Consider the following 27269-nt stretch of genomic DNA (forward strand, 5'->3'; position numbering starts at 1 on the left):
TTGGATGTGCTGCACTTTCCTTGTTAGGGCAGGCGATCTGTGACAACATTCCAGGTTCAAAAGTTACTAACTTCAGAAATCAAACTTCAGAAATGGGACTTCAGTCAAATCAACTTTGGTCCTACAGGCCACTAGAATTTCCGATAGGTATGTTTTTATCTTCTTTTTTTCAAGGTAGCAACAAAAAGTTAGGGCAACTTGAACTCTTTGTACTTGAGATTCGAAAGAGTTGAGATTCATAAATCTCACGTCATAAGTGGTTAAAACTTCTCCAGAAAATCACAACCTCTGGCCTCAACGTAACAGTTTTGGAATCCGGGATTTCTGTCTGGTGGATACTTAGCAATGGGCAAAATTTTGTCTGAAATCAAGTTGTAGCCTTAATTACTGAGCAACCAATGTGTCTCTGTAGCAGTGGTTTATCAAAAGCAAAAGGGTACTAACTGCAGGTTCATTGTAGAAGGTGCAGAGAGTGCTAGCAGAAAAGAGAAATGCTATTTGAGCACTTCACCAAAAAAAAAAAAAAAAAAAAAAAAATAGGCCTTTCTGCTACACAGTGAGTCTAGCATTCAGGGGAGGTTTCCCGCTGAGCTTGTTTGGAGGTGGACTGTTGGGCTGCCAACTCTGTCGTGTGTGATAAAGTTTCAGACCAGAATTGCTCTTTCCTGCGTGTAAGGTACTTTTCACGTACCACAGAGAACTATTGAACTGAAGTCTTTGCTTTTACATTTTACCTTGTTTTCAGTCTGCTGGAAACCATGTCTCACTACACAGACGAACCAAGATTTACCATAGAGCAGATAGACCTGCTTCAGCGCCTGAGACGTACGGGAATGACCAGACATGAAATCCTCCACGCGCTGGAAACCTTGGATCGTCTTGATCAAGAGCATAGTGACAAATTTGGAAGAAGGTCTAGCTACGGAGGTGGTTCCTACAGCAACAGTACCAACAATGTCCCAGCATCTTCCTCTACAGCTACAGCTTCAACACAGACCCAGCATTCTGGGATGTCCCCATCACCGAGCAACAGTTACGACACCTCCCCACAGCCTTGCACTACTAATCAGAACGGGAGGGAGAGTAACGAGAGGTTGTCTGCGTTCAATGGGAAGATGTCACCTACCCGCTACCCACTTGCAAACAGCTTGGCTCAAAGGTCATACAGTTTTGAAGCTTCTGAAGAGGACTTGGACATTGATGACAAAGTGGAGGAACTGATGAGGTTAGTAGTCTTTATAAATTGGAAAGTCAGAGTGAGCAATTCCCTCAGAAGAAATCTGCATGTTGGAGGACTGCTGTAGTAGTGAGAGGTTGTTACCAAGAAAGCAGGAACTGCTTTAGACAGTTATTCCCCTGATGGTCACTATCTCAGTGTCTCCCACCAACCCCTGGCTGTATGTGGATATCCCACAGTCTGTTTTACTGTGGAAATTTTTTTTTTTTCCCCCCTCATGCTGTACCAAAAATTGAAATCAATTTTAGCACGCTAATTTTCCACCCCGCTCTTATTCAGAAGACTTCTGACTGTCAATGCACATGACCACTCCTCCTCTATTTCATTCCTATTGTATTTTTTTCCCTATACAAGGGGAGTGGGGGATCTGCTTGGTTACTGCTTTTTGCTGGGATCCGCAGAGCGTGTATGTTATCTGTTTATAGTTTGTGGTAGGGGCTGACTCTGGGATTTGCACAGTCTGCAGTTAGCGTAGGAAAATACAAATAATAAAGAAGCAGAAGTCTTCAGTGAGAGCCAGTTGGGGTTGTTTTTCCAGACTGACCTTCCTTTACTTTTAATGGCTTCTTTTTCAGTGTTATGGCAAAGATAAAAGGAGGGGGATTATACCACTGAGGATGAAAGTCAGAGTCAGTGGGCTTGATGACAAAAAGAAGTAAGAGGAAAGGCCAAATGTCTCAAAACAATTTTGGTCATAATGTTGGAATGTCTTCTTTTTTTTTTTTTTTCCTCCAAAAAATTGCAACACTTATGAAGTGTTTTGAGAGAACTAGGGTCTGTAAGCTCCAGGGTGAAAATACATTTGAAGTAGTTTGGAGATTTAGGGTAAAGGTGTGGCTTTTGGGGGAGAAGATTAGAGGTGAGCAGTAAGAAAAGCTGATCAACCTCATTTACTGTCTGCTGCAGGATGATAGAATAATGTAGGAAGGTGGTGAGTATAGCAGTACACAGGAGTATCCGTTACTGGAGTTTAATCATTCCTTTGAGTTTTGGGTTCCTGTGCAATGAGTCTCAGGTAATGCTTTTAGTGCTTATTTAAACTGAAACTACTTTTATTTGCAGGCATATGGAAGATGTGTTGGGTACAGAAATAAAAATGAACCCACCACATAGCATTTCTTTTGCATTTACATTTGCAAGCTTGAATCTCTCTTGATTGCTGCTAGGGCAGGAGGGGAGAAGGGGAAGAGAAAATTACCAAATAGTAAAGCCTAATAAAGTCTGGTTTAATTGTCTGCCTTTCTCAGAAAGGGAGGAAGAGTAGGGAAAAGCATGTGTTTACTGCAATTGAAATTTGCTGCATATCACAGTCCCTGTGCAACCTCCAAATTATTTTGGTTCTAGCATAGTTTTAGTCCCTTCTGAACGATCTTTGCACACCTTGTAAAAATCCTACAAAGGCTTTAAGTAACTGGCACTTGTTCATTCAGTGCAAGCTGTGGACTAAGCCAGTCAAGGTGGGGGGGTAGAGGTTGCAAAAGCTTTTCTTCTTTGGGTCTTTTCCTTGAAAGGTTGGGGAAGGCTTGTGTATGTATATTCATTTGTGTAGCTAACCATGCAGACCCTGCTATCCTTTATTTTTTATTTTTGTGCCTCATTTTTATGACTGAGGTTTTTATGCTGGTATGAGAGATTTATTCATCCCTGTGTAATGAAACTTTGTACATTCCATATGGCAGTGCTGCACCTAATATGAATTATATAGGACATGAGTCATCCATTCCCCTGCTAGGGTACTTTGATCAAACGTGACACTTGTTAAAAGAAGTGTCCACTGGTGAGGCACTTTTTGAGTATTTTAATGCCTGCCTTCCCCACTCCCTGTCCCCTAAATAAAGGAAATAAAGCCATTTTGCATCTTCAAAGTGCACTTTGGTCTGTCCGTCTTTTTGTGTGTTCTTTTGTTTTTTTGTTTTGGTAGGAGGGACAGCAGTGTGATAAAGGAGGAAATCAAAGCCTTCCTAGCCAATCGGAGAATTTCCCAAGCAGTCGTTGCACAGGTAACAGGTAAGAGCTCGGGGAGTCCTTTCTTCATTTTGGGAAACTGTGTCTAACTGCCTATCCGTGCACGGTGCAGATGTTGGAATACTGCTTGGCTTTCTGCATTGCAGTGCAGATCTGTCAGCTTAGTCATGATAATGTATGCCTTTGATTTAAGACCCATTGTCCCGCACATCATGGAACTTCCCCAGTGAATCACTTTTTCTTTTTTTTTTTTTTTTCTCCTTTTTTTGTGGCTTGTGCTAGCAGATTTTATTTTACAGCATTATAATAAGCCCGAAGTTCTTATCTTAAAATGAAAACGGTTTTCCTTAATTCTTAAATTGTTTGTTGAGTGCGGTGAATAGATGCGTATCTGCATCTCTGTATATGGAGAGAGATATAATATATATTTATATTATAAAATATATATGAAAGGTCAGGAGACACAGCTATAGCTGGTATCACTACACCCAGGAGTCAGATTATGATGGTGTGAAGTTTTTCAATCACTTGCCTTTAAGTCACAATCAGTGACTCAAGGTTGAGGGGATGACCATAGTAGCTCAGATTTTACCTAGAAGTAATTCTCTTTTTGCCTTTTGCCCCATGCCTTATCTCCTTCACGTTCAAGATAAGTGAACAGGCTGCAGTGATACCACTTCTTCTTTGGGTGTGTTTCCAGAGCTTTACACAAGGATTAATAAAGTCTTACTGCTCCTCTGTGGGGCGGGGTGCTATACAGGCTCACGCTGCTTGTCCAGAACAGTGTAGCTGGGAGCATATTTAGAATCACAGAATCATTTAGGTTGGAAAAAACCTTTAAGGTGATCGAGTCCAACTGTTAACATCGCACTTGGCACTGCCAAGGCCACCACTAAACACTGTCCCTAAGCACTACGTCTGCACATCTTTTAAATACCTCCAGGGATGGGGACTCCACCACTGCCCTGGGCAGCCTGTTTCAATGTTTGACAACCCTTTTGGGGAAGAAATTTTTCCCAATACCCAATCTAAACCTCCCCTGGCAAAACTTGAGATAAATTTCCACTTGTCCTATCACTTGTTACTTGGAAGAAGAGACCAAACTCCACCTCACTACAACCTACTTTCAGGGAGTTGTAGAGAACAATAAGGTCTCCCCTGAGCCTCCTTTTCTCCAGACTAAACACCCCCAGTTCCTTCAGCTCCTCACAAGATGTGTGCTCTAGATCCTTCACCAGCTTCGTTACTCTTCTTTGGATGCACTTCAGCACCTGTGTTTTTAGGATGAAGGCTTGATAAAATACCAATAGCTTAATCCCATGTTATACCTGTAACACTCTTTTTTTAACCCAAGCTTGAATAAAGATCTTGAAATATATAATTTTTACAGTTCCCTGATGACTAGGAATGCCAAGCCAGCAAGAGGGAAGTTGTTCTTTTATGATATTTCCAGTATTTGAAATGCTATAAGAACCCATCTGGCTGGGAGATCTGGGTTTGCAGACATGCTAGCCGTTGAGGTCGGCAGGCAGAAATGGGTGCTTGAGCCATGTTGCCAGGAATTCCTTCCACGTCTCCAACTCTCCTCTGCGATCTTGGGCAAAATTACTTGTCCTTCCCTGATTTCAATTTCATCTGTAAAATTATGAGATTAAGGTTTTGTGTAACTTTAAAGAATGTTATTAGCCTTCTCAATGTTAGCACTAGTACTTCAGAAATTAAATGCTGAGTCTAGTTGCTTAAATTGTACCTGACCTCTAAAGTTTTGGTAGTGAGTGGGTCACTCCCCTACTTTTGTGTAGTCCTTGCCTGAATATAGTCCTGGAATAACCCATTTCTGAATTAACCTCTGTATAGCACCCTTCACATCTACTAGCAAGTCAAACTAGCTCCCCCTTCAAGATAAGTAATGCAAAGAGGGAAAAAAATTGCAGGAAAAAATATTTCCAAAAAAGCCAGCACTTTTTTTTTTTTTTTTTTTTTTTTTTTTTTTTAAATCAGTGGGACTACTGCATGCGAGGCTGTTGAATCAGAATCACCACAGCAAAACCCTGTGTGCATCAGAAGGAACTGATGTGATTATAATTAGCTAGGTATCTTGGTGCATGTCTTGATACCCCTGCAGGCAGACTGTAGGGAAGTCAAGACCAGTCTCTTCCCATCTGACCATTTTGCTCTTTCCATCCTTAACCTGCTCTCTTGGATTTCAGTTGTTGAAGTTGTTAAGTTGCTGTTTAGCCTTTGGGAGCTTTCATTGTTTGCCAGGCTATTCCTCCTGTTAGTAATGCACTGTCCACTTCATACAGAGTTGACTAAGTTTCATACCCATCCTAGTCAACCCTTCTGTGTAATGGGGGGGGGAATCCAGAATATACTCAACACAGTGACCAGAGAAAATATTCCTAGATGTCTCTTTCGAGCCTGGCAGTGGGACAGCACAAAGACTGAACTAATGGCACTGTGTTGTTTTGTTTTCAAGCCAAATCAATGGGAAACCAAGTAGATCTAAAGGTTAAATGGCTGTGTCCTTTTATGGACGAGCCAGTAGTGTTTCCGTGGACCTTTCAAATAAGAAAAGAAAGCAATATTTTGCACATGATGCACCAATCTGTTCCTCCTGCTACCCTTTGCAGTTGAAGGGTGTCATCCTCCATATGCTTGGTGGGAAGGTCTATGGGAGCTGATTCATTTTAAATATAACCCATAGCCTTGTGTAAGCAGATGTGTAGTACTTATGTGTCACTATGAAGTACATAGTTATGGCTTATCTGAAAGAAATAGTAAATCTCAAAGAGATGTTTGAAGGGACCAGATTAAAGAGTGTGCTCAGCACTACCGAGGGGAAACATCAGCTTCCTTTCAAAAGCACAGTACGGTGAAGAGTGACTGAAAATAGCTCAGGACAGAGATCCAGAGCAGAAAGCATGTGTCCCAGGGCGCTCACTTCCAGCCTTGTCTTAGGCCTGATGAGTGCTAGTTGACTTGTGTAGTCTTCAGATGTATCCAACATCCCTTCCCATTCAGATGTAAAACGGGCTCCCAGGAAAGGCCTATAAACTACTTTTGGTTCACTAAAAAAGCAGTTTGTATAGACAAAGGTAATGCTTTTCAGAATATACGATCCCCAGTGGTGTCATCTCAGTGTTTACAGACTTAGTCTTACTGGTAAAGCTGTTCTGTAAATAATTCAGTAAACAAGAGGAAAAATAGATAAATAAAATCCAAAGTGTGGTCAGTAACAGATGGCATAGGGGAGGACCATAAGAGAAATAATACCTTTTCAGAATACTGTTCAGCTTCCAGTGATCCGTGTCTCAGGGTCCTCTTTATTATATTGCACATCGAGGTGGAACCCTGCTCTGGCCAACAAAGAGGCTGTGAAAGAGCACGAAGGGGGGCAATTGTGCAAGAACAGATCAGCAAACCGCAGATGCTGGTGTGCTTACAGCTTCCATCACCGTTTGTCGTAATACAAACATAGCAAGCTGTTTCTGGAGGCTGTAGTGCAGGTGTTGGGCATATTTGACTTGCCTGTCTGCTGGCTACCACCCTGCATCAGCTGGAAGTCATTTGTTTAGCACTGGAAATAAATGCAGAATAGCATGGCCTTGGCTTTTAGCGTTCATCTCTTCTGCCTTGGGAAGAGAGGCAAGAGAGAAATGAAAAATTTATGGCTGGCTCTGTCCAGAAGGAGAGTTGTTTGGCTTGGCTACCCATGCTGTCAACTTTGTCCTTTCAATCTCTACCAATTTCTTTACTACTCCAAAAAAATTGTGTGTGTAGCAGGAGGGGAGAATGCCATGGAGAGGGGAAAGGAGTAGTAGTGCATCTTAACAGTGATATTAGACCTTTAGCTAGGAACCTAAAATCTTTTCTTCCTTTTCTTAATTACAGTTGGGTTTGAAGTTGGCCGAATTAGACATACAAGTGATGAACTTTAGCTGATCCAGTGTATTTGCATGTCTTTAAATTACAGGTCTTGGATTAGCTCGTCAGAGAGTATAAAACTTCCCCAGGACTTAGGACCGTATTTGTCCCCATTCTGTATCTTACCGTGTTCTGTCCTTGGTGCAGGAACCTCCACTTCAATTTCTAACCCTTGAAACTTCCATTTTACCTTATTTCACTGATTCCTCAAGCCACTTAGGATTTCATTATGAAATACCTGTCTCCTTTTTCTCATTTTAATTCTCATATTGCATTGTATAAGAATACACATTCCTGTATCACCCACAATCCTACCAAGCACACTGAGCAGCCTGGTATTTACAGACTGCAACCATAAACAGCTTTTCCTTTTGTTTTTCCTGTGCTGCAGCGCAAGGGGATGGAAAGTGATGGAGAGGGAGGATACATGAGAGAGGAACACGGAGCTGAAGGTTAAAGTCAGCTGTTGCAGTAAAACAAATTTTTTAGGCTCTCTCAGTCTTTATAAAATTACCAGAAACTTTAAAAGTCATTTAGATAATGAATCTGACAGGGAAAATTAAACCTGGAAGACATACTGCAGGGCTGCCTTGTGTACTGAGAGAAGAGGGCAGATTGGAAAATAGTAACAGAGTATTAAATGGTGACTTGAAAATAAAGGAATGATTGATAAGAAGCAAAAACCTAGCATAACACTTATTAGTGCTGGTCCTAAATACAGGAGCTGCTTTTTATAGAAACTTTTTTAATGGTGTCTGTAATAAGATAAACAAGAAGCACTTGGGTTGGGCTCTGTATAAATAATCTCCTACTGATAAGAAAAATGACAGTATAAACAGGAGCTAATAATAGTTCCTGCTGAATTTCCTATCTTGTTATTTGAAGCTCCTTTTAACATAACTGCGGCTTACTCGGGGGTAGGTATTTAGCCCTACATGTGGCAGGTGAGATGCCAGATTTTTATTAACTATAATTTGAAGTCTTGTGCTGCGATTCGTATCTGGGTACCAAGTAAGTTGTGGTCAGAAGGCAGAGGATGAAGAGATAAATGTAAACTTACTAAGAGATGCTGTCTCTTAGATTCCAAATGCAGATGGAGGGTGGGGGAAATGTTTTCAGAAACTAAGATCTTTCGGTTATGTACTACACTGAAGGAGAGAGGGAGGAATATGCATAGATGAGCCCTTTGCAGCCAGGCTAAATGCTTTGATGGATGATGCCTCTGCGAGGTTTGGAAATAGTACCTTTTCTATTTTTTACACTTAGGGAGTGAAGGAACAAAAGCCCCTTTGCTTTCCTGAGGTCACGGTGGAAGCAGTCTGTTGCAGAGCAGGAATTTGAATTTGGATTTCTCAATTCTTAGGTCACTACTATAAAAACTGAACCACCATTTAAAAAAAAAAACAAAAACCACCAAACAAAAAACCAAACCAAACAACAAAAGAACAAGAATAAAATGCAGAGGTCTCGTGAAAAAACAAAACAAACCAAAAATCACCACATAACACATAGAGCCTTTCCAGTGTGCAGTTCTGCTAACCTTTCCAATTCTGCTTGTACAGTTCAGCCCTGTCCTACTGTCTGTGCCTTGATATGAGATCTTCAGGACACAACTCGATATTATGCTAACCGCACACAGCACCTAGCGTGGTGGAGGGCAGCCTTGAAGTGCTGCTGTAACATAAATAAAATCCCTCAAGGTTTGGAACCTACACACAGGGATGCTGAACAAATCCAAATGCAAAGTGGAGCTTAACTAATTCCATTGGAAAGAGAGTTCAGAAAATTACTGAATTACTGATTATCTGAAGTGACAAGAAGCCAGATTTTGAAAAACATTTTCCTTCCCCCCCCTCCCTTTTTTTTTTTTCTATACTCATGACAACAACAAGGAAAGATTTGTTTTTCTATGATTTTGATCTCTGCAGGTTCTCTGTAAAGAAGCCTTGCTAATCTCCTAAATTGATAGATGTCCTTTGCAAGCACGTATTATATGAATCTAGGACGTTGCTTACAAACTGAAGAATTAAAACAGTCAGTTTCTTTCTTCTCCAAATCTGACGTATTTCAGGTGCTTCTAAAACTCTCTCCTGAAAGAAACATTAAAGAAATGCAAAGTAGAGTTGCTGAACAAATCTATCTGTGAAGGTGAAAACCAGTTACCAAAGACTTGATGAATAGCAGTTTTGAGGGTTAGGAGGAGATTTGTACTGCAGATACCGGTTACCTTCTCTTGATGATGCATTTTGCCATTGATTTTATGTATTTGAAAGGGAAACTTTTTCCCCAAATAATTTATATAGGAGAGAGGGGGGCTGGACAGAAGAGCATGCTTGTACTGTCATCTCCATTTTGTTTATAATTAGGAAGTGTAACCTGTTACGGGGAGGAGTGACATGCGATACAAGAAGTCAGCATTTGAATTACCATAATCCTTTGTGATTACTGCTTCTTTCTTCAGTGTTTTCTGTGAGAAAGCTAGTTGTGCTCATTACAATGCGTTCGTGTCCCTGCTGATGCTGAGCCCAGAGGATGGCAGTCTTCCTTGAGGTCCGTGGCTCAGTTTGAGAGTGAATTTCCTCAAGACAGCTGGATTTTCAGTACTCCAGAGAACTTATTTCATTAATCTGCTTCTGGCAGCAGGATGATTTCTTTTTTCCTGCCAGTGCAATTTCCTAAAGTAGCGTGATTACAGACAATGTGACAGGATGGTAGTACTAGTCATTGTCCCTATGAGTCAACTGTGTAAAACCCGCTTGAGATGCAAGAAACTCTTGACATGACAATTTGGGGGGCTTGGGTTTTTTTAATTGAAAAGAGAGAAGGATGGGTTTGTGATTAAGACACTGTACTGGGATCTAAGAGATCAGTTCTTCTGCTACGGACTTTGCATGTGACCTTGAATCAGTCAGGCTACTGGAATAGATAGTTTTGGGGCCTCTAAACCAAGCTGAGGTACAGATGAAGGATATTTTATATCTTAAAAACAAAAAGAGAAGGAGTGGTATAGGTAGAGGAAACCCTTAAGAAGCTCAACTCTTATTACAGATCTCTGAAGCAAGGAAAGAGGATAATAAAAACCAGAAATGAATGATAAGAAATAAGACTTAAACCAGTTTTCTAGAGGTCATCCACTGCATCCCTATGACCAAACCCAAGATCAGGTGCCTAAAGCCATACCTGGTGTGTTGTCTGGGTTTGCAGCATTGCTGTAGAAGTCTGCTAGCTAAAAATGCAAAATGGGCTGTGGGCTATGGACTGCAGTGCTGTTCATGAGATACCATAGTCAAATAATTATGTACTGGGAATTTGCATTCGTTGAATCTGTACATCTCAGTGCCCTTTACAAAGCTCTGTTTTGCAGAAGCGACTTTATAAACTGTGAGGACTCGCAACGAGTCAGATGTGGACATGGCAATACACAGCTTGAATCTTTTGGCTCCTGCTCCTTTGCTTTGTCTCGAGCACATTGTCTGAAGTGGCTAACATCTGTACCACTTTATGATAGTATCAGGCAGCCTCTTGAGCAGAATTTGGATTTTCCACTATACAACTCATTGAAGATACTTAATCTCTATAATTTTTATCTAATAATGCTTTACATTTATATCTTACGTTATCTAAACACTCAACAAATACTAATTCACTGCAAAAAGTCTAAGTTGACTGTAGTAAACAAGGAAATTAATGATGTTGTTACCAATTGATTAATAGGAGCCATGCAGCCAAAAGCAGTGAGACACAAACATTTGTGTCCCACAGCACTCTGTTAAAGAAATGGCTTTTATAAATCACAACAGTGAAGGGCTGCAAATTTTCAAAACCTGGTCTTTCCACTGGCGATCAGGCATCTAGATTGCATGATTTCAGCGAGCCTTGTTTTGGGCTGGAGAGTTTTGTCAACTTATATTGACTTCTTTGGGTATTAACTTTTATGTTTCCACAGTTACTTGATGTAAACTTGGCAAAATCTGAGGCTTGTGTTTGCTTGAGTAATTCCACTTCCCGAGCAGTATAAACTCAATTATATATCCCCGTGTGGGTCCTGGGGGTAGTCAACTCTTGACTGCTCCAACTGTTTCTGAACTGTTCCAGTTGTGGGGCAAAGGCAGCATCTGGGAGGGGATGTTAAGAAGATCGCTAGATGTATGGGCAACAAAACCAAACCAGGGGATAGTTTGTGGGAGGAGCGCTACTGAATAGCAGTAAGCTTCTGTACTTGGAGTAAAACACACCTATCCTTTTCCCCCAGGACAATTGAGACTTCATAGGCTCTGGAATTTTGTACAGGAAGAGCAGTTAAGATCATAAACCCTGTGATTTAAAAAAATCTGGTTGGAGTAAACCCACCTGAATATGATACCTGAGGGTCAAATTGAATCACTGTAAAGTTAACTAGCTTTAGTGTTCAACACAAAAAAAAAAAAGAAAGCACGGTTAACTTCTCTCCCCCACCCCCCCCATTTTAGAAGTGGTAAAACTACAGGGGGCTGTTTTTCATGAGTTAAATATGATTATGAGATCTTATAAAACCTTGATGAATCTCAAGAGGGGAGAGGTAGTTCAGTTTCGGTGTGAAAACCAGCCTTCTACCTGCCTCGGTATTATCACCAAGCAGGTGGTAGCACAGGTGGTGTTCAGCTGTATATTGTTACTTTGGAGCATCCCCTAAAACTTTAGTTCTCAGGAGGGTTTAAATGTTGTTAACCCGTTCTGATAGCTGAGGAACCTTGTAGAAAGCACAGAGAGTAGAGAGTCTTCCTACCCGAAGTACTGCTTCAGTTATTTAGCAAACTACGTATTTTCTGATATTTTCAACTAAGCCTACATTCACCTCCTAGTGCACTTTTTATTTGGTTCTCTCACTCTAATCATTTCTGTTCCCTTTCTGCGTTGATCATTCAGTGTCATGCTTTAGAAATAACTGTATTAACTTCTAGGGGGTTTTCCCCTTTTACTGTTTTCTTATAAGTCTTGCTTAAAAAAACTCTGGAACTTTTTGTCCCTAGTCGTGCTTGGATACATAGAGCTTGAATCCTGCTTTGCTGACAGACAGCTGCCATTTCTGTTTTGTTTTCTGGCCGTTGTTAGAGCTGCTGATAGTTGGCTTGCTCCATTTCTGGGCTGATTTGATCTGTATCACATAAACTGTTTCTGTGTTCATCTCCCTTCTTATTCAAGCATTGAATGATAATGATCTCATATCATTTATATATAATAGTGGGTAAGGGACTTGTTCCCATTTCACAGATGAAGAAATTGAAGAACCAGGGAAGTTGTGGACAATTCGAGTCAGCGGTAGATGTGGCTTCCCAATTTTTGTGTGCCCTTTTTTTTGTAGATTGATTGTGCTGATTCCAGGATGTACCTTGAGTAAGGTTGAAGATAAGGACAAGGATAAGTTAAAGCAGTTAGGGACAGGGCGGGGGCGGGAAGCTTGAACTCTCTACTTTCTCTGTGATTGAACCATTATGAGTTCCTGGGCTTTGTAAGGCAACACCTTTTATCAGTATATAAGCCACTTTAAAATGTTTTAAAAAGAGCAAGTTTTCTCTTCCTCTTTCTCTCTTTGTGTTTTTTTGTTTTGTTTTGTTCTGGTTTTTTACAGGTATCAGTCAGAGCCGGATCTCCCATTGGCTGTTGCAGCAGGGGTCGGACCTGAGTGAACAAAAGAAAAGGGCATTTTACAGATGGTACCAGCTCGAGAAGACAAATCCTGGTAAACAAATATAGCCTAAACATCTCCTGTTTATTTATGGAAAGAAGCCCTTTGTCACTGTTTTTTTATCATTCACTTCTTGGTGTACTGGAGGGGTATTCCCTCTGACCAGTTTACTTTTTAGGAGGGTAGGAACAAATCTGCACTTTCCTTTGCAGCAAAAGATCCAGATCTGACTCATCCCTAGCTGGCTGTCCAGCACCTCGGCCCCAGTTACTCGCCCTATCCTCTCACCAGCTAGCCAACTCTGGGAGTCAGAACCCATCAGTGAAGTTCTAGTCTGCTAGAACAAAATTTATGCTGAGACTCTTCAGAATGAACAAATAGGAAACATTAATAATGCTGCACAATTAATCAAGTTGCAACAAAAAATACACAGTTTGGTGGAGAGAAACTTTAGGATAACTTCAGAGGGTTTTGGGTTGGATCTCAAGCTTATGGATGGCATATTGATAGGTACAGTGATAAGTTGGAGATGTGTCTCTCAAATCCCACTCGCTTCTCCAAATCTCAAAATAGATCTTAAATATAAAAAGAGAAGTAAAGCTCCGCATTATCTTTAACTAACCAGCAATCTTCAGAATCACAGTTGAATTAATTTCCTTGCATTGTTCTTCTTCATGGATGTTGTTTGACCACAGTTCTTATTTTTCCCTTTAGCAGTTTTATTGTAAAGATAAAAATATTTACATTTAATTTCCTTTAAACAATGACATGATTAAATTAACTGTGTAATTGTTTTAAGGAATTTAAGACTCAAGCTCTCTGATGTGAACTTGGCTTCAATATCCAGAATTCTATTAAGAAAAAGTCCAGTGAAAACAGATCCTCAAAACTCCTGCTTTGTAAGTAAGCTGAAAATCAAGAGGCTCCAGCTGTCAGTTGGCCTGAGAATACTTCAGCTTAAAGTTGGGTGGGTTCAAAGTGACAGCTGAGCCTGTCCTTTCTGTTAAGTGTCTAGAAGATTGTTCTAAAGAGAGAAAGTGCCAAGGGTTGTGAGGTGCTGGCAAGCAGCAGGGATCGCCAGGAGCCTTGGTTTTGCAGCGGTTGGAATTGTGAGACCAAGGATCAGCAGGTTACTGGATACAACCGTTCAGTATCAGCTACGTGGAAAGCCTCAAGTTGCACCCTGTGAAGTAACTCTCAGCCATTTCCTTTTGATGGAAGTTACTGCCTCCAAAATAGTGGAGACAACTTGAGGTTTTTTGGAAGGTGTATTTTGGAAAAAAAACCCAACCCAAGTCCTCTCCTCACAATGAAAACTGGTTTGTGGGTCTTTCCTTTAGCCTTGCATCTTTTCTTGCCGACATCATTTGGAGCTGTTTAAGAAATATATTCTGTGCTGGGATAAGAGTAGCCTTGTCAAACTTAGCACTAAAATCTTTACTTCTTTCTCTTAACCTTCTTTCTTTCCCCATATCCACAAGCTCACATCTTGTTTGTCCTTTCGCTCTTGAGAAGTGTCTAAGGGAGACTTGCAACGCTGAAGGTTACGGCTTAAATTGAAACGAATCATTAACCTCTACTTCTCTGACACGCTGTCCTGCTGAGGTCTTGTTCACTTTTCTTTATACACACATGGAAAAATCTCTACACTCAGACAACCACTCTTGAAACCTTTTTTTCAAGTAAGAGATCTTGTACAGCATTTTCAAGAAGTATAAAAGGCAAAATGGCTTCTCTGCCTCTGTGAAGGGACGATTTGGATGCAGTTAAGTTCCCTTTAGAACCAAATAACATTTGGTTTCTTTAGAGAGTGAGGTAAAGGGGGAAAACCCTTAGGTTTCCTGTAGCTGTTGGAAAAGTTTACTTGAGGAAAAGGTGGTTATATTGATGTATTTAGTGTAGGATAATCCACTGCTTTGAATTATTGCCACCTACTATATTGTAGGTCAGTGTGGCAAGCAAAGAGATAATTAATATGCATATATGCAAGTGTACACAGTATGTTGAGGAAGGTACCAGCCTTGTCCAAGGAATCCTGGATTTAAGTTATTGTTATAAAACCAATTTGGAGCCTAAGTGTTGGATACTATTTAGAGTATCCTGTGATTAGTAGGCTTGACTAGCTGGTCTGTCTGCCTTCTTTAGTCAGAAACAGATGAAATCAGTAGAGCCCCCTGCCATGTTCACAAAGAAGCAGTGTCAAAAGATTGTTCTCCTTTGACAAAACTTAAAGAGATGAAGTGACTGACATGTTTTTTCTTCTATTTGCGCACTTCCTAGGAGATTATGCTTTGCTTTCTATTCTCATATATCCCATTTTTTTTCAATTCCAGCTGGTGGGAATAAAATCTCAATCCTCCTCCTTTGAGTAGCAGAGCAAGGTGTCTCTGTGTATAAGCACCTGTGTGTTTGAGTTACCAATGGGCAAAGGGAGGTCTTTGGGAACTTTTAGTTCCCTTATTTTTTAATTCCTTATTTTGGAAAACTGGATCTTCAGATGAAGTCCATATTCTGACTGAATTTGTGTAGTAATGGAAAGAAAGATATAATCAATTTATGAGCTGTAAAGGAAGAATAGTTGTTTCATGTGGAAAGAACTTGGCAGACCTGTAGTCTTTCCTTGACTCTGCCAGTTTTTCTGTACACCTTGTAGCAAATGATTTCCCCTTTGCACCTCACCTCTCCAACTCCTGGATAAAGATAAGACTGTTCCCTGTGTGACTTGCCTGCCTTGACTGTAAGGTCCTCACAGCAGGGACTTTCTTACTACGCTTACATAAGCAAAAGATGCGTTAGATACAATAAAAGATTTTTTTAATATATATATTATTTTTTCAAACGCACAGTGGTGCTCTATAATGCTTTAAATCATTCACAAGCAGTCTTGCATCTGCTAACCAAAGAACTTTGTGTTGTGGAGGCTTAGGGCAGTTTTTAGACACCACTGTTGAGATGTTCCTAGATGTTGCTCCTATGCAGAAGAGGCTCAGCAATTCCATCACTTCTGTTATTTGCCAGCTTGCTTTGACCTCTTCAATATGCTGTTTGTTGTTTGCTTGGTTTGGATTTCTTATTTGCATGGGTACTTTCTATATTTCTCTTATCTTTGGTGATGGGTCTTTAGGCAACAGCAAACTGGAACATTTCAGAAGAGACTTCAGTCTCATGGATCAGAAAAAAAGACCCCCACTTTTCCTACTGTACACAATAATCTTGCTCAAAAATTTCTTGATCAACATTTTCCTGGTAGGAGTGATGTTGGAGTTAACAGCAATGCTGCAAATTCCAGTGTACTAGTGATTGTAAACTTTTCTGGAAACAGTTGCCAATTAGGGTGAAAGGCACTTTTTTTGTTGAAAGGAAGAAGTCGGTGCTAAATGCTAGTGTTTGAAAGGTCTTTAATCCAATTAATAGGGATGCTTTTCATTTAGATCGGGTTTTGTTTTTTTTTTTTTTGGACAGTCACCACATCTCTTGTGTTTTGTAGAGGACAGAGCATTTTGGCAGTAGATAAATAGTATATGTTTCAGAAGCCAGTGTATGAGTGCATAGAGTCCTATAATGTACTGATTTATTTTTTTTCCCAGAGCCCATGGGGTTTAAATAAATAAATATTTCTTTTTACATTGGTAGTTGTTAGCCTGATTGGTTTGGCCAGCACTGGGTCTTGGGCAATGTGGAAAGTCTGTTACAGACTAACTTTAGCATGTCTTTTGCCTCTGTGCACTGCAAACTGAAGCTGGCACCTAGAAATGATGTGTTGAAGTTACAGATGGATACAGACTGCTTCCATTTAGGCTGGATATTTATTTCTGCCAGTCTTCTGTAATAGGAAGGCAGCTGTGGTCACCTTGGAGAAAACCATGTGCTCTTCCTCCTTGAAAAAAAAAAAAAAAAAAAGTAGTTATTATCAGGATGTAGCATCTCTTGTGATATTCTTATAGCAGTTCTTGTTTACCTATGAAAGAAAAGCCTACCCCTCCCCCCCCCCCAAAAAAAAAAAATCAGGGACTGGATATCCCATGAGATTTGCACTGAAAACGTATTGTTGGTGATTTACTCTTTTACAGACCTGCAGAGAAAATAGTCCCTGGTCTGATCCTTTCCATCCAAGCAATGATCTCTGTAGGGAACCTTTGCTGTGCAGGCTGCTGATTCAAATCTAGCTTGGCTCAGTAGTCACTGAAAGGTGTTTATCGTGTGATCTCAGGTCAGTCTGGCTAAAAATACAGCGTGACATCTGTTCTGATCAGTATAATATATGATAGGTACTTGCTGGAAAGGCTTGCTACTAAATGTTTTTTTGGAGCTGGGAGGTGGCCCGAGGCTTGCTCCAGCCTCTCTGCACATCGCGCCTCTGTGGCAGAGCCTCTCTGAAACATGTGATGTGGATCAGCGATTGCTTGTGATGCTTTTAAGAGCAGGGCTCTTTCTTCAGGATAGTGTCTGGGATGTGCTGAGAGGAGGCAGGCCTTTGCCAGGAGGAATTTTTAGTACGGAGATAGAGCTGCGTTCCGGTTGGAAAGCACCGCTTTTGACTCCTCTGCCGAAAACCCCCCTGCAGCATCCCCAAAGTCGTAGCCCGCGTTTCAGAAAATGCTGGCTTGCACGGAGAAGATTCTGTATTGTTGCAAGAGGTACTCAGCACTGGCAGGTAGTGAGAGATGTCGCTTTTCATTTTTCTCTGCAAAAGGAGTTCTTCCCAGACGGTTCACCTCTATACCTCTTATAGATGTCTTGCTTTTTGATGCATATACTAAGATGAAAATCCTATCCTGCATTTGCTCATTCTGCTCAAGAGAGAAGTTTCACTGCTTCTTAAAAGCTGTTTGAGGGGTTTGTAAAAAGAATCTGACCTAGTAACTAGGAAGTAACTTATTAAGTTGTAAAGAAGCGGAGCTGGGTGGCAAGAAGATTGTGATGAACGGTTGGAACAGCAAAATAAACAGGATCCCCAAGTGCTCGCTTAATTGAGGGGGATGAAGAAAAGCTCCACAGTTACCTTATCAAATGTGGCAACAGTGCATATATTCACCACTTCAGCCACTCAGAGATCCAAGCACATTTTGGACCTCTGTATGCATTCAGATGCTTCTGTCTTTATGTGTGTGCAAAACCAGGGGTGGGTACTTGTAATCTCAGCATACTTCTCTCGTACTGCTGCTGATATTGGTGTTACCCCGTGGAAAAGAGAAAGAGGTAAATTGATCTAGCAAGGCTACTAAAACAAACAAAAAAAGCATCTTCTATTCAGGAAGTGAACATACCAGTAGCAGGAGCAAATTTATGCTTTAAACGCAGATTTATTTTTTTTTTTTTCAACCTTTGTCTGAAAAAATCTCAGGCAAATTTAATGGAATTACGTTGCATCTCTTACTTTGTTAGGCATCACTGATACTCTTGTGCTCTCCCTGTGAAATAAAATCCTCAGGTAGGGAAAGTATTTGCTAAAACAATGCAGGGAAAGCTAATTTCTCATCCTGTTCTCCCCTGCTTCTCTTAAATTTTTTTTTTTTAAGTTTTTTAGTTTTTGAAGTGTACTTAAAACCTAGCAACTTGATACCCAGACCGCTAAACTGTGCGAGTACTAGGAAGAGTTGATAAGGAACTTTCCTTGAAATGACCTCCCAATGAATTGGCAATATAGGAAATATTTAATATGTCAGTAAAACTAAGTAATCTGTGTAGGCTTGTTAGCTGGGAATTAGTAAAAGTCACTGTTGTGCATGCAAGGCAGAGCTTGTGGCCTTCATTTCCTATAGACTTCTTGGGTAAAATTTCTAAATTCTTTTGGACTCCACTACCTAACATAGATGCAAGCCCCTGGCAGTAAGGAAAATACTCATTGTGCATTTCTGGAAAGGAACACAGCCAAATGCATAAATAGATAATTTCTTGCTTTTTAATTGTAGGAATTTGTTTATTGGTTAAACTCTGAAGTTCCCTTAACCCTTTTACTGTGTTTTAAATTAAATAAGCAGTGTTGTTTCATGGACACAGTATGTTTTTATGATTCAATCCTAACCATTCTGAGCAAGTCTGTGTACCTGGAGGGATTTGCTGTCTCAGCCCTGCTTTTACGTGTGCACAATCCTGTATTCCTCCTGTGAGCAGAGCTGCCTGCTTCTCTTGGATCTATCCTGGCTGGTTCAGTGCATGAATTCTAGTTGAGCTCAGTATGCATATGGGATATAGGTGGTGATTGTCTTTTCATACAACTGGGGTTTTTCAGTTTTTGTGCACAAGAACAGCTGTTTCTTCCCTCGAGGGGAAGTCACTGAGCACAAAGCTGTCCTTCAGAATGTACCCTGCTTTACCTACTAATGTCCTATACCAGGTTGCCATCCTCACCAAAGGATATACAAAAGATCGATCTCCCAGTGTATCTTGATTTATCTTGATTTATTAACTGAGAGGCTGTTGTGGAAAGAATCAGGGGTAAGTTTCAAAGGGCCTTTCCTGAAGGCATTGTGCCAAGTTCTGTCTCTTGCTTGACGCTTTCCAGCTCAGGCTTGTTCAAAGGAGGAATATATCCATAGAAAGGGGACATAAGAGGAAAGGTGTGATGTTAATCTGCTTTCAGTGACTTTTTCAGGCGACCTGGCACTCAGGAGCCTGTGTTTGCACAGGTCACAGGGTGTGTTCCTATCGGTGGAGCTATTTCAAGTGTTTACTCAGCTCTTCAGACACATGGAATTTGGTATAAATTTACATTTTGCTTCCTGAGACTGCTGTACAATTAAATAGAAACCTGCTATTTCCCATTTTGTGGCGGAAGAGGTAGTAACACAACCTAAATAAATCCCAGCTGGGGCATAGCTCACCCTTGCTGTAAGACAATTTTCCTCTTGATGAAGACAGGACAGCTCTTCCTAAGTGGCAATCAGCTCAGTTATATCTCCCTTAGATTTCTGTGGTCACCTGATACCTCTGGTTTGGAGGTTGGGGATGGGAACTCTAGCTGGCTTTATGTATCTTTAAGGTGTCTTTGCTTGATAATGCTTTACTTTTTTTAGTTTGAATGGTTTCATCATCTGTCTTGTCTTTTTTTCACGAGCAGGAGTGAGGAAATGGGCATGGTTTTCAATCCCCTAGGAAAACACAGTATTTATTATTCTTAGGGGCTACGTTAAGCATGAGACCCGCTCCTATCCCAATAGAAGAGCCAGAATGGAGACAGACACCTCCCCCAGTCACAGCTACCTCTGGGACCTTCAGACTACGGCGAGGCAGTCGGTTCACATGGAGAAAGGAGTGCCTGGCTGTTATGGAAAGGTATGTCACTTTGGGGGTTTGGAGATGGGGCATTTTAAAGCCAATACAAGTATCCTTTTTCCTGCTCCGGCGAACACCAGTTTCATTTTCATGGACGTGTTTTAGCATCACGCAAGCCAATAACAGTGTAATCATTTGATTCCAGATGATAGAGTAGGAGGAGCCGGCTTAGCCCTTCTGTTGTTTAAAAGAAATGTTATACTGCTCTGGACAATATCTCACTTTTTGTAGCCCCCTAAGACATCTTGTTTTTAGCTCAGTCCGAGTACTGGGGTTTAGCTCTTCCTTTGCTTTTGCAGAAAACTTTCCTAATCGGAGCTCTGTCTTGGTGGGGGTCGGCACGCTCTTTACAGTCTACATTTCTCCTTTCCCAATTTCCTAATTTGTCCTCGCAGTGTATCACGTTAGAGTTGATACTGGCATTTCGGCAGCACTATAATTGTTCAGGATGCAGAACTTTGCCTAACAAGCAGTAGATTCCCTGTCCAAAAAGGCTCTTACAACCCTTTTACATGAGCTGGGAACAGTACAGAGCGAAGTGGATCTTTCAAATACATATGCAGAGTGGCAGGTGATCATTAGAGCTCCCAGCTCTTCAGTCCTGCAGAGACGAAGCACTCTCTGAGCCTGGTCTCCTGGCTGCCTGTGTGCTTTGCCTTTCCCTCTGCTTACAGTAATGTCTCTTTTGTGGATAATATTGTATAATAGAAAAGGGCTAGTGAACTCAAATGTAGTTTAGGGATGAATGCTTGTTTCTGTTAAGGGCTAAATGCCTGGGAGGAGTTTTCTTCCCTCCAAGAGCATGAGGAACCTCCTTTCCATGAAAGCACCTGATGACTCTGTGTGTGTGCTACACTCCTCTCTGGTTTGCAACTTCATTGAGGCCTTGGCCAGCAGATTTTTAGGAGATGGTTTTGCCCTTTGTGTAATGCTTCTCTTTCCTCTTGCTTGCACAAGGGTCTTTGGAACTGAGCAGGAGCAGGACAGTGTCTCTTTTTGTCTAAGCTAAGACCAAAATACTGAGCCCCCTCAGGGACCCAAGCCATTTTCCACAGAAGATGGACATAATTCTGTGCGGCCACTGTGTCTTTACAGGGCTGGCACCAGTATCTTAGGTGTGTGTTTGTTTTCCTATTCTGTCCTGGCACTGCCCTGATGTTTCCAGCTTCAGCTAAAAGTTTCCCCAGAAGACATAACGTAAATGTTTGAAATCTGTTCTGCTTTGCTAGACCCAACTAATGCAAAGTCCTGAAATCTGCTAGTGCAGGGGATTGTTTTTTAATGTCCCCTTCCACACAGGCAGTACGATGTGCTATGCAGGATCTTTAGCACGTTAAAATGCTCGTATGACTGTCCTGATTGCAGTGTGTACCTTCAGGACAGGGCCGTCTCCTTACTAACCCTCTGCCTGTGAAATATTTAATTGCTGAGAAGTAGAATCAGACCGCTTTGGGTATGGGTGTTTCCTTTCTTGGGTTCCATCTGGCCTGAAGTGTGATAACTGCTGTTACTTGCTGTTTGAATGATAGTGCCTTGGCCTTGTTTGTGCTAGGTGCTGTGGAAACACAGGGCAGAAAAGAAAGCTAAGCGAGCAAGCACTACCTTTTCCTCTGTCAGATCTCTCCTTAAAGCCACGCTCTGCTGTGACACGCTCAAGAAGCCAGGCAACCTGTAATTGTTTAGTATGTGTCTGTTAGAAAGGTGTGAGGTTTGTTTTCCTGGATGGAAGAAGCAAGTTGGTGCTGACATTGGAGATCATCCAGTCGTGTGCGGAGATACATACCGCTTGATCTAATTTTTCATCACCCTCTTTCTTTTTCTTTGTAATTCTTGGTTTTGTTCTCTGTGACTTGTGCTCTGCAAGGTCTTTGCTGCTGGGGTTTTCTTCTTATTCTGCTGTTTAATGGAGACTTCTGCCACATTGCCTTAATCCTGGCTTTAATATTAATTTGCAAAGCCCTTGGTAGGTCCCTGCAAGCACTGAGTTTCACAGCTTTGTGTGTGGGTACTGGAAAACATGGCTGAGGAGTTTTACTTGAGGCAAGAACACACTAAACTCCAGCCGTGGTAAAAGCTTTGTATGACGATAAAACTACACCATAAAGCAAGTTGGGAATATGGATGGTTTAACTGTTACACTTAAAAGGCCTAGTTGAGCTGTAAGGATGAGCTGTTTTATGTGACAGGTTTGAAAGAGTGGGAGAAAAACACTCTCTTGGGAGCCCTAGGAAGAAGCTAACTAATTTCACTTACAAGTCACCAGAGTCTTCCAGGCTTGTCTGTAATTTGACTGATAACAACAGCCAGGATAAAGGTAACCAAACTCCTGGCTGCCTGGCCCAAGCAGATCAGATTCACTTGATGCCACAACAGGGTCAGGAATAAGCATTTGGCCCACTAAAAATGCTGGTTGGCATTGCATGTGGTCTGATGCTATTTATCTGATAATTTTCATTTTCCTCTGAAGGATAAAGTTTTGACTGTGAGTGGAGGCATCTTACTGAGTTTAATGGACTATTTCCCTTAATTAAATGCAGGTTGCGTTGCATTTGTATGTCCTTCAGCATCCTGATGCGCAGTTGGGGCACACAAGGATTTAGGCACCTAGTTTTGAGCTTCTTACGTGGGAACTTCAGTAAAGTGCTTGTTCATCTAGGCTTCTAGCTATTCAGCGGTGAGAAACAGAGATCCAGAAGGCAATTCCATCCCATTAATGTAACTCATATGAGGGCTATATCTGCCTTCCTCTCTGGCTACAAAAGAGGAGCCTTCTGCAATTAGACCTGACTTTGATGATTTAGTTCAATGCCTGAAGATAAGAGGGTTGAATCTAGACCTTAATGGAAACTCTTGTGTAGGTAATGCAGAACTACTTCTTCCTAGAAACTTCTGAAACATTGCTGTAAAGCTGTAGAAACATTTTTTTGGGTGAGGATCAAAGTGTTGGGCTGCTCTCTACCAGTTAATTGTGGTACGTGCTTTTGACTTGGGTTCAGTTGGTAAGAAATGCAGTTACTAAAAATCCATGTGGCAAACCAGCTGAGAGCACTTCAAGGAAAAAAATCTGAATCTGATTGTAAAAATTAGCAATCTTTGCCCTAGGAGCAACTGAAAATGCACAGCACGAGCCAGGATTTGGCCTATGAACTGAATGAGAAGGGTGAGGGTTGAAGGGCTGGCTTTTCTTTTTTTAAAAGATTTAAATCAACAAAATTTCCAGTGCAATTAATTATTATATTGGTGCCAACCTGATATAATTAAGATGAGAGTTAGGACCAGCACATATACTTAAATGTCTGATGTACATAAGTGTCTGTATACAGGCTATGTGTATTAAAGAAACTAATTGGTTTATACTGGATTTGCAGAATGCTGCTTGCGGTTTCTGTAATTCAATTCTCCAATCTTTACTGCTTTTTTGGAAATTCTCCCAGGGTAGTTTATTAGTCGCTAGGCTTAGATTTCGGACAATAGATTCAGGTCTCTTTCTCCTTCTCTCCTTTCTTTTTTTTCTTTTTTTTTTTTTTTAAATATCTCACCGAATATTTATGCTCTGAAGGTTAAGAGGAGCAATAGTTCCAGAAAGTAAAGTTCTATATTTAACTGCAGACTAGGTGTGGTTCAGACAACTGCAGTACAAGCTCCCTCTTGCTGCTGTGCTAGTGATATCAACCTTGACCTGTTCTCTTCTTGAGCCTCCTGCTCATGAAATATGCTGAGTTTTGTGTGTGGTGGTGTTGTCGTGTGGCTCACCCTCCTTTGGGAGCAGAGCTAAGACTACAGTAGTCCTTTCTGTGAAAACCTGAGGTTAAACTTGAAAGTCTGTTCCTGGTTCAGTTTCATGTTCTTCCTTACGTCTTGTCCCAAAGATAATTTTTTTTTTTTTCTTTTCTCAGCTTTACTTCTTTTCAACCCCTCTCATTAGAACTACGAAATTGAAAATTCCCTTAGGGTTTTCTCTTTTTTAATGAAGCGGTGTTGTCTTGTCTGTCTATTTTTTTTTTTTTTCTTTTACAAGTGATTTGTGCTTCTCCTCTAATCATATGTTGGAGTTGAGGTTTTGTTTTTTTTTTCAGGCAAAAAAAATAAATCTAAGATTGGCAGCAGAATCAATGACTGAATACCCGTTTTAAGGCACTTCTACTGAGTGCCATTAGAGACTGGGGGGGGGAGGGAAGTTGAGTGTTGTTTTTTTAAGTATATGCTTTATCCAAAGATTAAATTAAAATAACTGTAAATTCTGCTCTAAACAAAATGAATAATTCATCAGTTGAAAGTATTTCAGTTTGTCTAGGGAGTAGGAACTTTGCTTTCTGGTTGAGGGTTATTTGGTTTGATCTTTTGGGTCTGGGTTTGGGTTTTTTTTTTATTTTAACACGTGTCTGTGCTCTTGAAGCATCCTTTCGTAAAGATGTATTTAGAGTAAATAAGATGATACAGATAACCTATTATTCCCATTTCATAGATGTTAAAACAGAGTCAGGTGTTTCACTGGGCTTTGTGATCCAAGGCAACTTTATTTATAAGAAAATGGGTTTTGATTTCTCCAGATACTGAGGGTATAGTTTCATGATATAGCTGAACTGAATTAACGGTTTGTCACCATCTCATCCTTAGGTGTTATCCTGTCTCATCACCCTTCTCAATTCCTCCTCCTCAGTTTCCCTTCTCCTGCCACCCTGCATTGTGTCAGCTATGTTTGTCTGATTGAAATACCAGCCAGTTCAGCTCTGTTTGGAAAAAAGCAATCTTTTTATTTTCCCCTGCATTTCATTGAATTGGTTCAGCTTGCAGTGAGGGTGTGCCAGAACTGGCCCAAGACAAATGACAGGAATGCCCAGCTGAGAGCACAGGGAAGAGGAAGTTTAACAAAAAGACGGACAAATTTTCCGTGGCGTTTTTTGATCTGCTTGGTTTTGTTCTGATTTTGTTTGGTTTGAGTTGGATGAGTTCCTGGTTTGGTTAAAAGCATGATCAAGCGGACAGTTGTGCTGGCATCATGGAAGAGGTGTCCTTTGGTTTTTTGCCAAGGAGCAGGAATGTGTTACTGTGGCATCACTGCCAAACTCTTCGTCTAATTTGACCAGGTTGTATTCTGTTCCCCCTTTAAATTGAACCCAGGTTGGTGAGGAAAGCCATCTCCGTGCCAAAACCAGTCACTGTTGCATTTCCATCGGCCTCAGAAGATTCAGCATTGTCTACCCTCCTGAAAGAAGCACCTTCTGCAGTGGTCCCAGCAAGCTGGTGCCGGGCTGGGCCAGCGGAGCCCTGGGCATGGTTCTGGCCCTGAGTGATATCAGTCCTGACATGCGTTATTAGAAATTCTTCTGATTGTGAAAGCGCTATTACTGCAGCTCTCCTGAGCGCTGGGGCTTCCACGGCTTCCCTGGGGAAAATGAGAGCTCTATTAGCTCCTGAAATTCAGTTAGGAAATTTTCTTAGTTAATTTCATCCCATTACTCTTAGTTATGTCTTCTAGCAGAACCTTAATACCAGCCCCATAGGGGATCTAAGTTTCCTGTGCAAGGCTTAGGAGGAGATTTAAGTTTGGGATTCATTGCGTTTCTCCCTTTTCAAGCTGACAACAGAGCAGGAAGTAATGTCCTTCGGCCTCTTCCATTAGGCTTGTACATTGTTAGAAACAGAACATCAGTTTCTCATCAATATAACGATGTTCACTGGTTGGCTCGGGAATGCTGCTCGTCTTCCTAGGGTTTGTTTTGCAGCCTGCTGGGAGGTGAGGAGTGCTGAGAGTTAGGCTCTGCTGTCCCTGTGACCCTCAGATGTCATTGAACTTTTTGGTGGCTCGCCGTTCTCAGCTGTAAAACAGCTACTACCTGTTCGGGAGACTGAGCCAAACCAAAGAGAGGATGAGCAGGATGCTAAAAGCCTCCAACTCTTGGCTTACCAAGGAAGATTTGTGTTGAGTATTAGGAAAAACTTTCTAACTTTAGGATGATTGAGCACTAAGCAAGTTATCTACAGAAATTATGGAACGTTTCTCAGGAGCAAACTAGCTAAAATCTATCAGGATGGTTCTGATATGCCTAGTGCAGAGGGAAACGCCAGGTGATAAGGTGTTTGTTAGCAACTTGCAGGGGGAGACTGAACATCATGAAGTCCTTTGAGATGTAGGAAAGAAGTGGGGTTTTAGGATCTTTTTCTTGTTCGTGTTTGTGAAATGCCTTGAGATGTGTGCGTGCAGGCACTTCGCAAAGGCATTCAGTAAAGTTCGCTTTACAGTTCAGACGCGGGCAAGATCTTTTTATTGTCTGAAAGTTCAAGTGGCTTAGTTCAGGGTCATTGCTGTATGTCTTCATAAAATGCAAGAGCAGCCATTTTATGCTTGCTACGCCGTATCTTTCTTATTTTGCATTAGATCAAGCTATATTCCCTCTTAGACATGCATAATATGCAAGCTTCCTATTCTAATGAGCTGGAAGCAAATCCCAGTTGTTTGGCAGATTTTATGCAGTAAAACAGAATGCTAGGATGTCTGTCCAAAGTGCTCACCAGACTCTGGTCTCTTGAAGGATCCAGCACCTAATGAGTTATTTTTCTTTTCAGGGAGCTCAGGTGCTTTTTGTGTCTTTGTGTTCTCTCTCTCTCTCTCTTTTTTTTTTTTTAAATAATAAAAAAGAAGATCTGTGGGAGGGGCAATTCCTTGCAGCAGACTCCAGATAATTTATTTTTTTTTATCTGCCAAGGTCAAAATAACTGAAATCAACATTTGCAAAAGGAGCCTTGTCAATCTGACCTGCAACAGCACCATCTGGTACAGTAACCCCACATTTTAAGAACGGGAATTGTTCTCTGGTCCAGACACTCTCCTGCCTTTCTCCGGAACCAGTTGAGATGCTTCAGTATTCTGTCTCCCTGCTCATGAAGGTGAAAAGCAGGATCTCATCCTGCTTTACAACATAGTCTTCTCAGGGCATAAAAGCGATTGTTATACATATACAGGGTTGGAAATCTATAGCTGCCCAGATGCTTTCACTGAAGATGTAAAAAGACACAGTTGTTGCTTACTGTGCAGGCTAAGGTGATTTTTGCTAGCCCCAGTAGCACCAGTGTGGGAGGATCTGGAAGACCAAGTTTACCTTTAATTTACCTCTCATTTGCTTTTAAGAACATCTGCTGGTCATTCAGGTGTGCACCAACTCACAGACCCCATACTTGGGAGTGTACCCCTGAATGCTT

The 27269-nt window shown here is 41.1% G+C and overlaps 1 protein-coding gene across 15 annotated transcripts in view; it reads left to right on the forward strand.

Annotated features, from left to right (window-relative positions):
* HMBOX1 (homeobox containing 1) overlaps positions 1-27269 on the forward strand; it is a 62380-nt gene that overhangs the window by 11812 nt on the left and 23299 nt on the right. For all 15 annotated transcript variants that reach the window (XM_026844835.1, XM_026844839.1, XM_026844844.1 and 12 more), the window contains 4 exons: positions 746-1225; positions 3159-3244; positions 12738-12848; positions 19916-20069. In XM_026844835.1, coding sequence (XP_026700636.1) covers positions 746-1225; positions 3159-3244; positions 12738-12848; positions 19916-20069 — 831 coding nt within the window. The remainder of the gene's footprint in view (positions 1-745; positions 1226-3158; positions 3245-12737; positions 12849-19915; positions 20070-27269) is intronic.

The sequence above is a fragment of the Athene cunicularia genome (genome assembly GCF_003259725.1).
Source record: "Athene cunicularia isolate RWA chromosome 3 unlocalized genomic scaffold, athCun1 chr3_part1, whole genome shotgun sequence".
Lineage (NCBI taxonomy): Eukaryota > Metazoa > Chordata > Aves > Strigiformes > Strigidae > Athene > Athene cunicularia.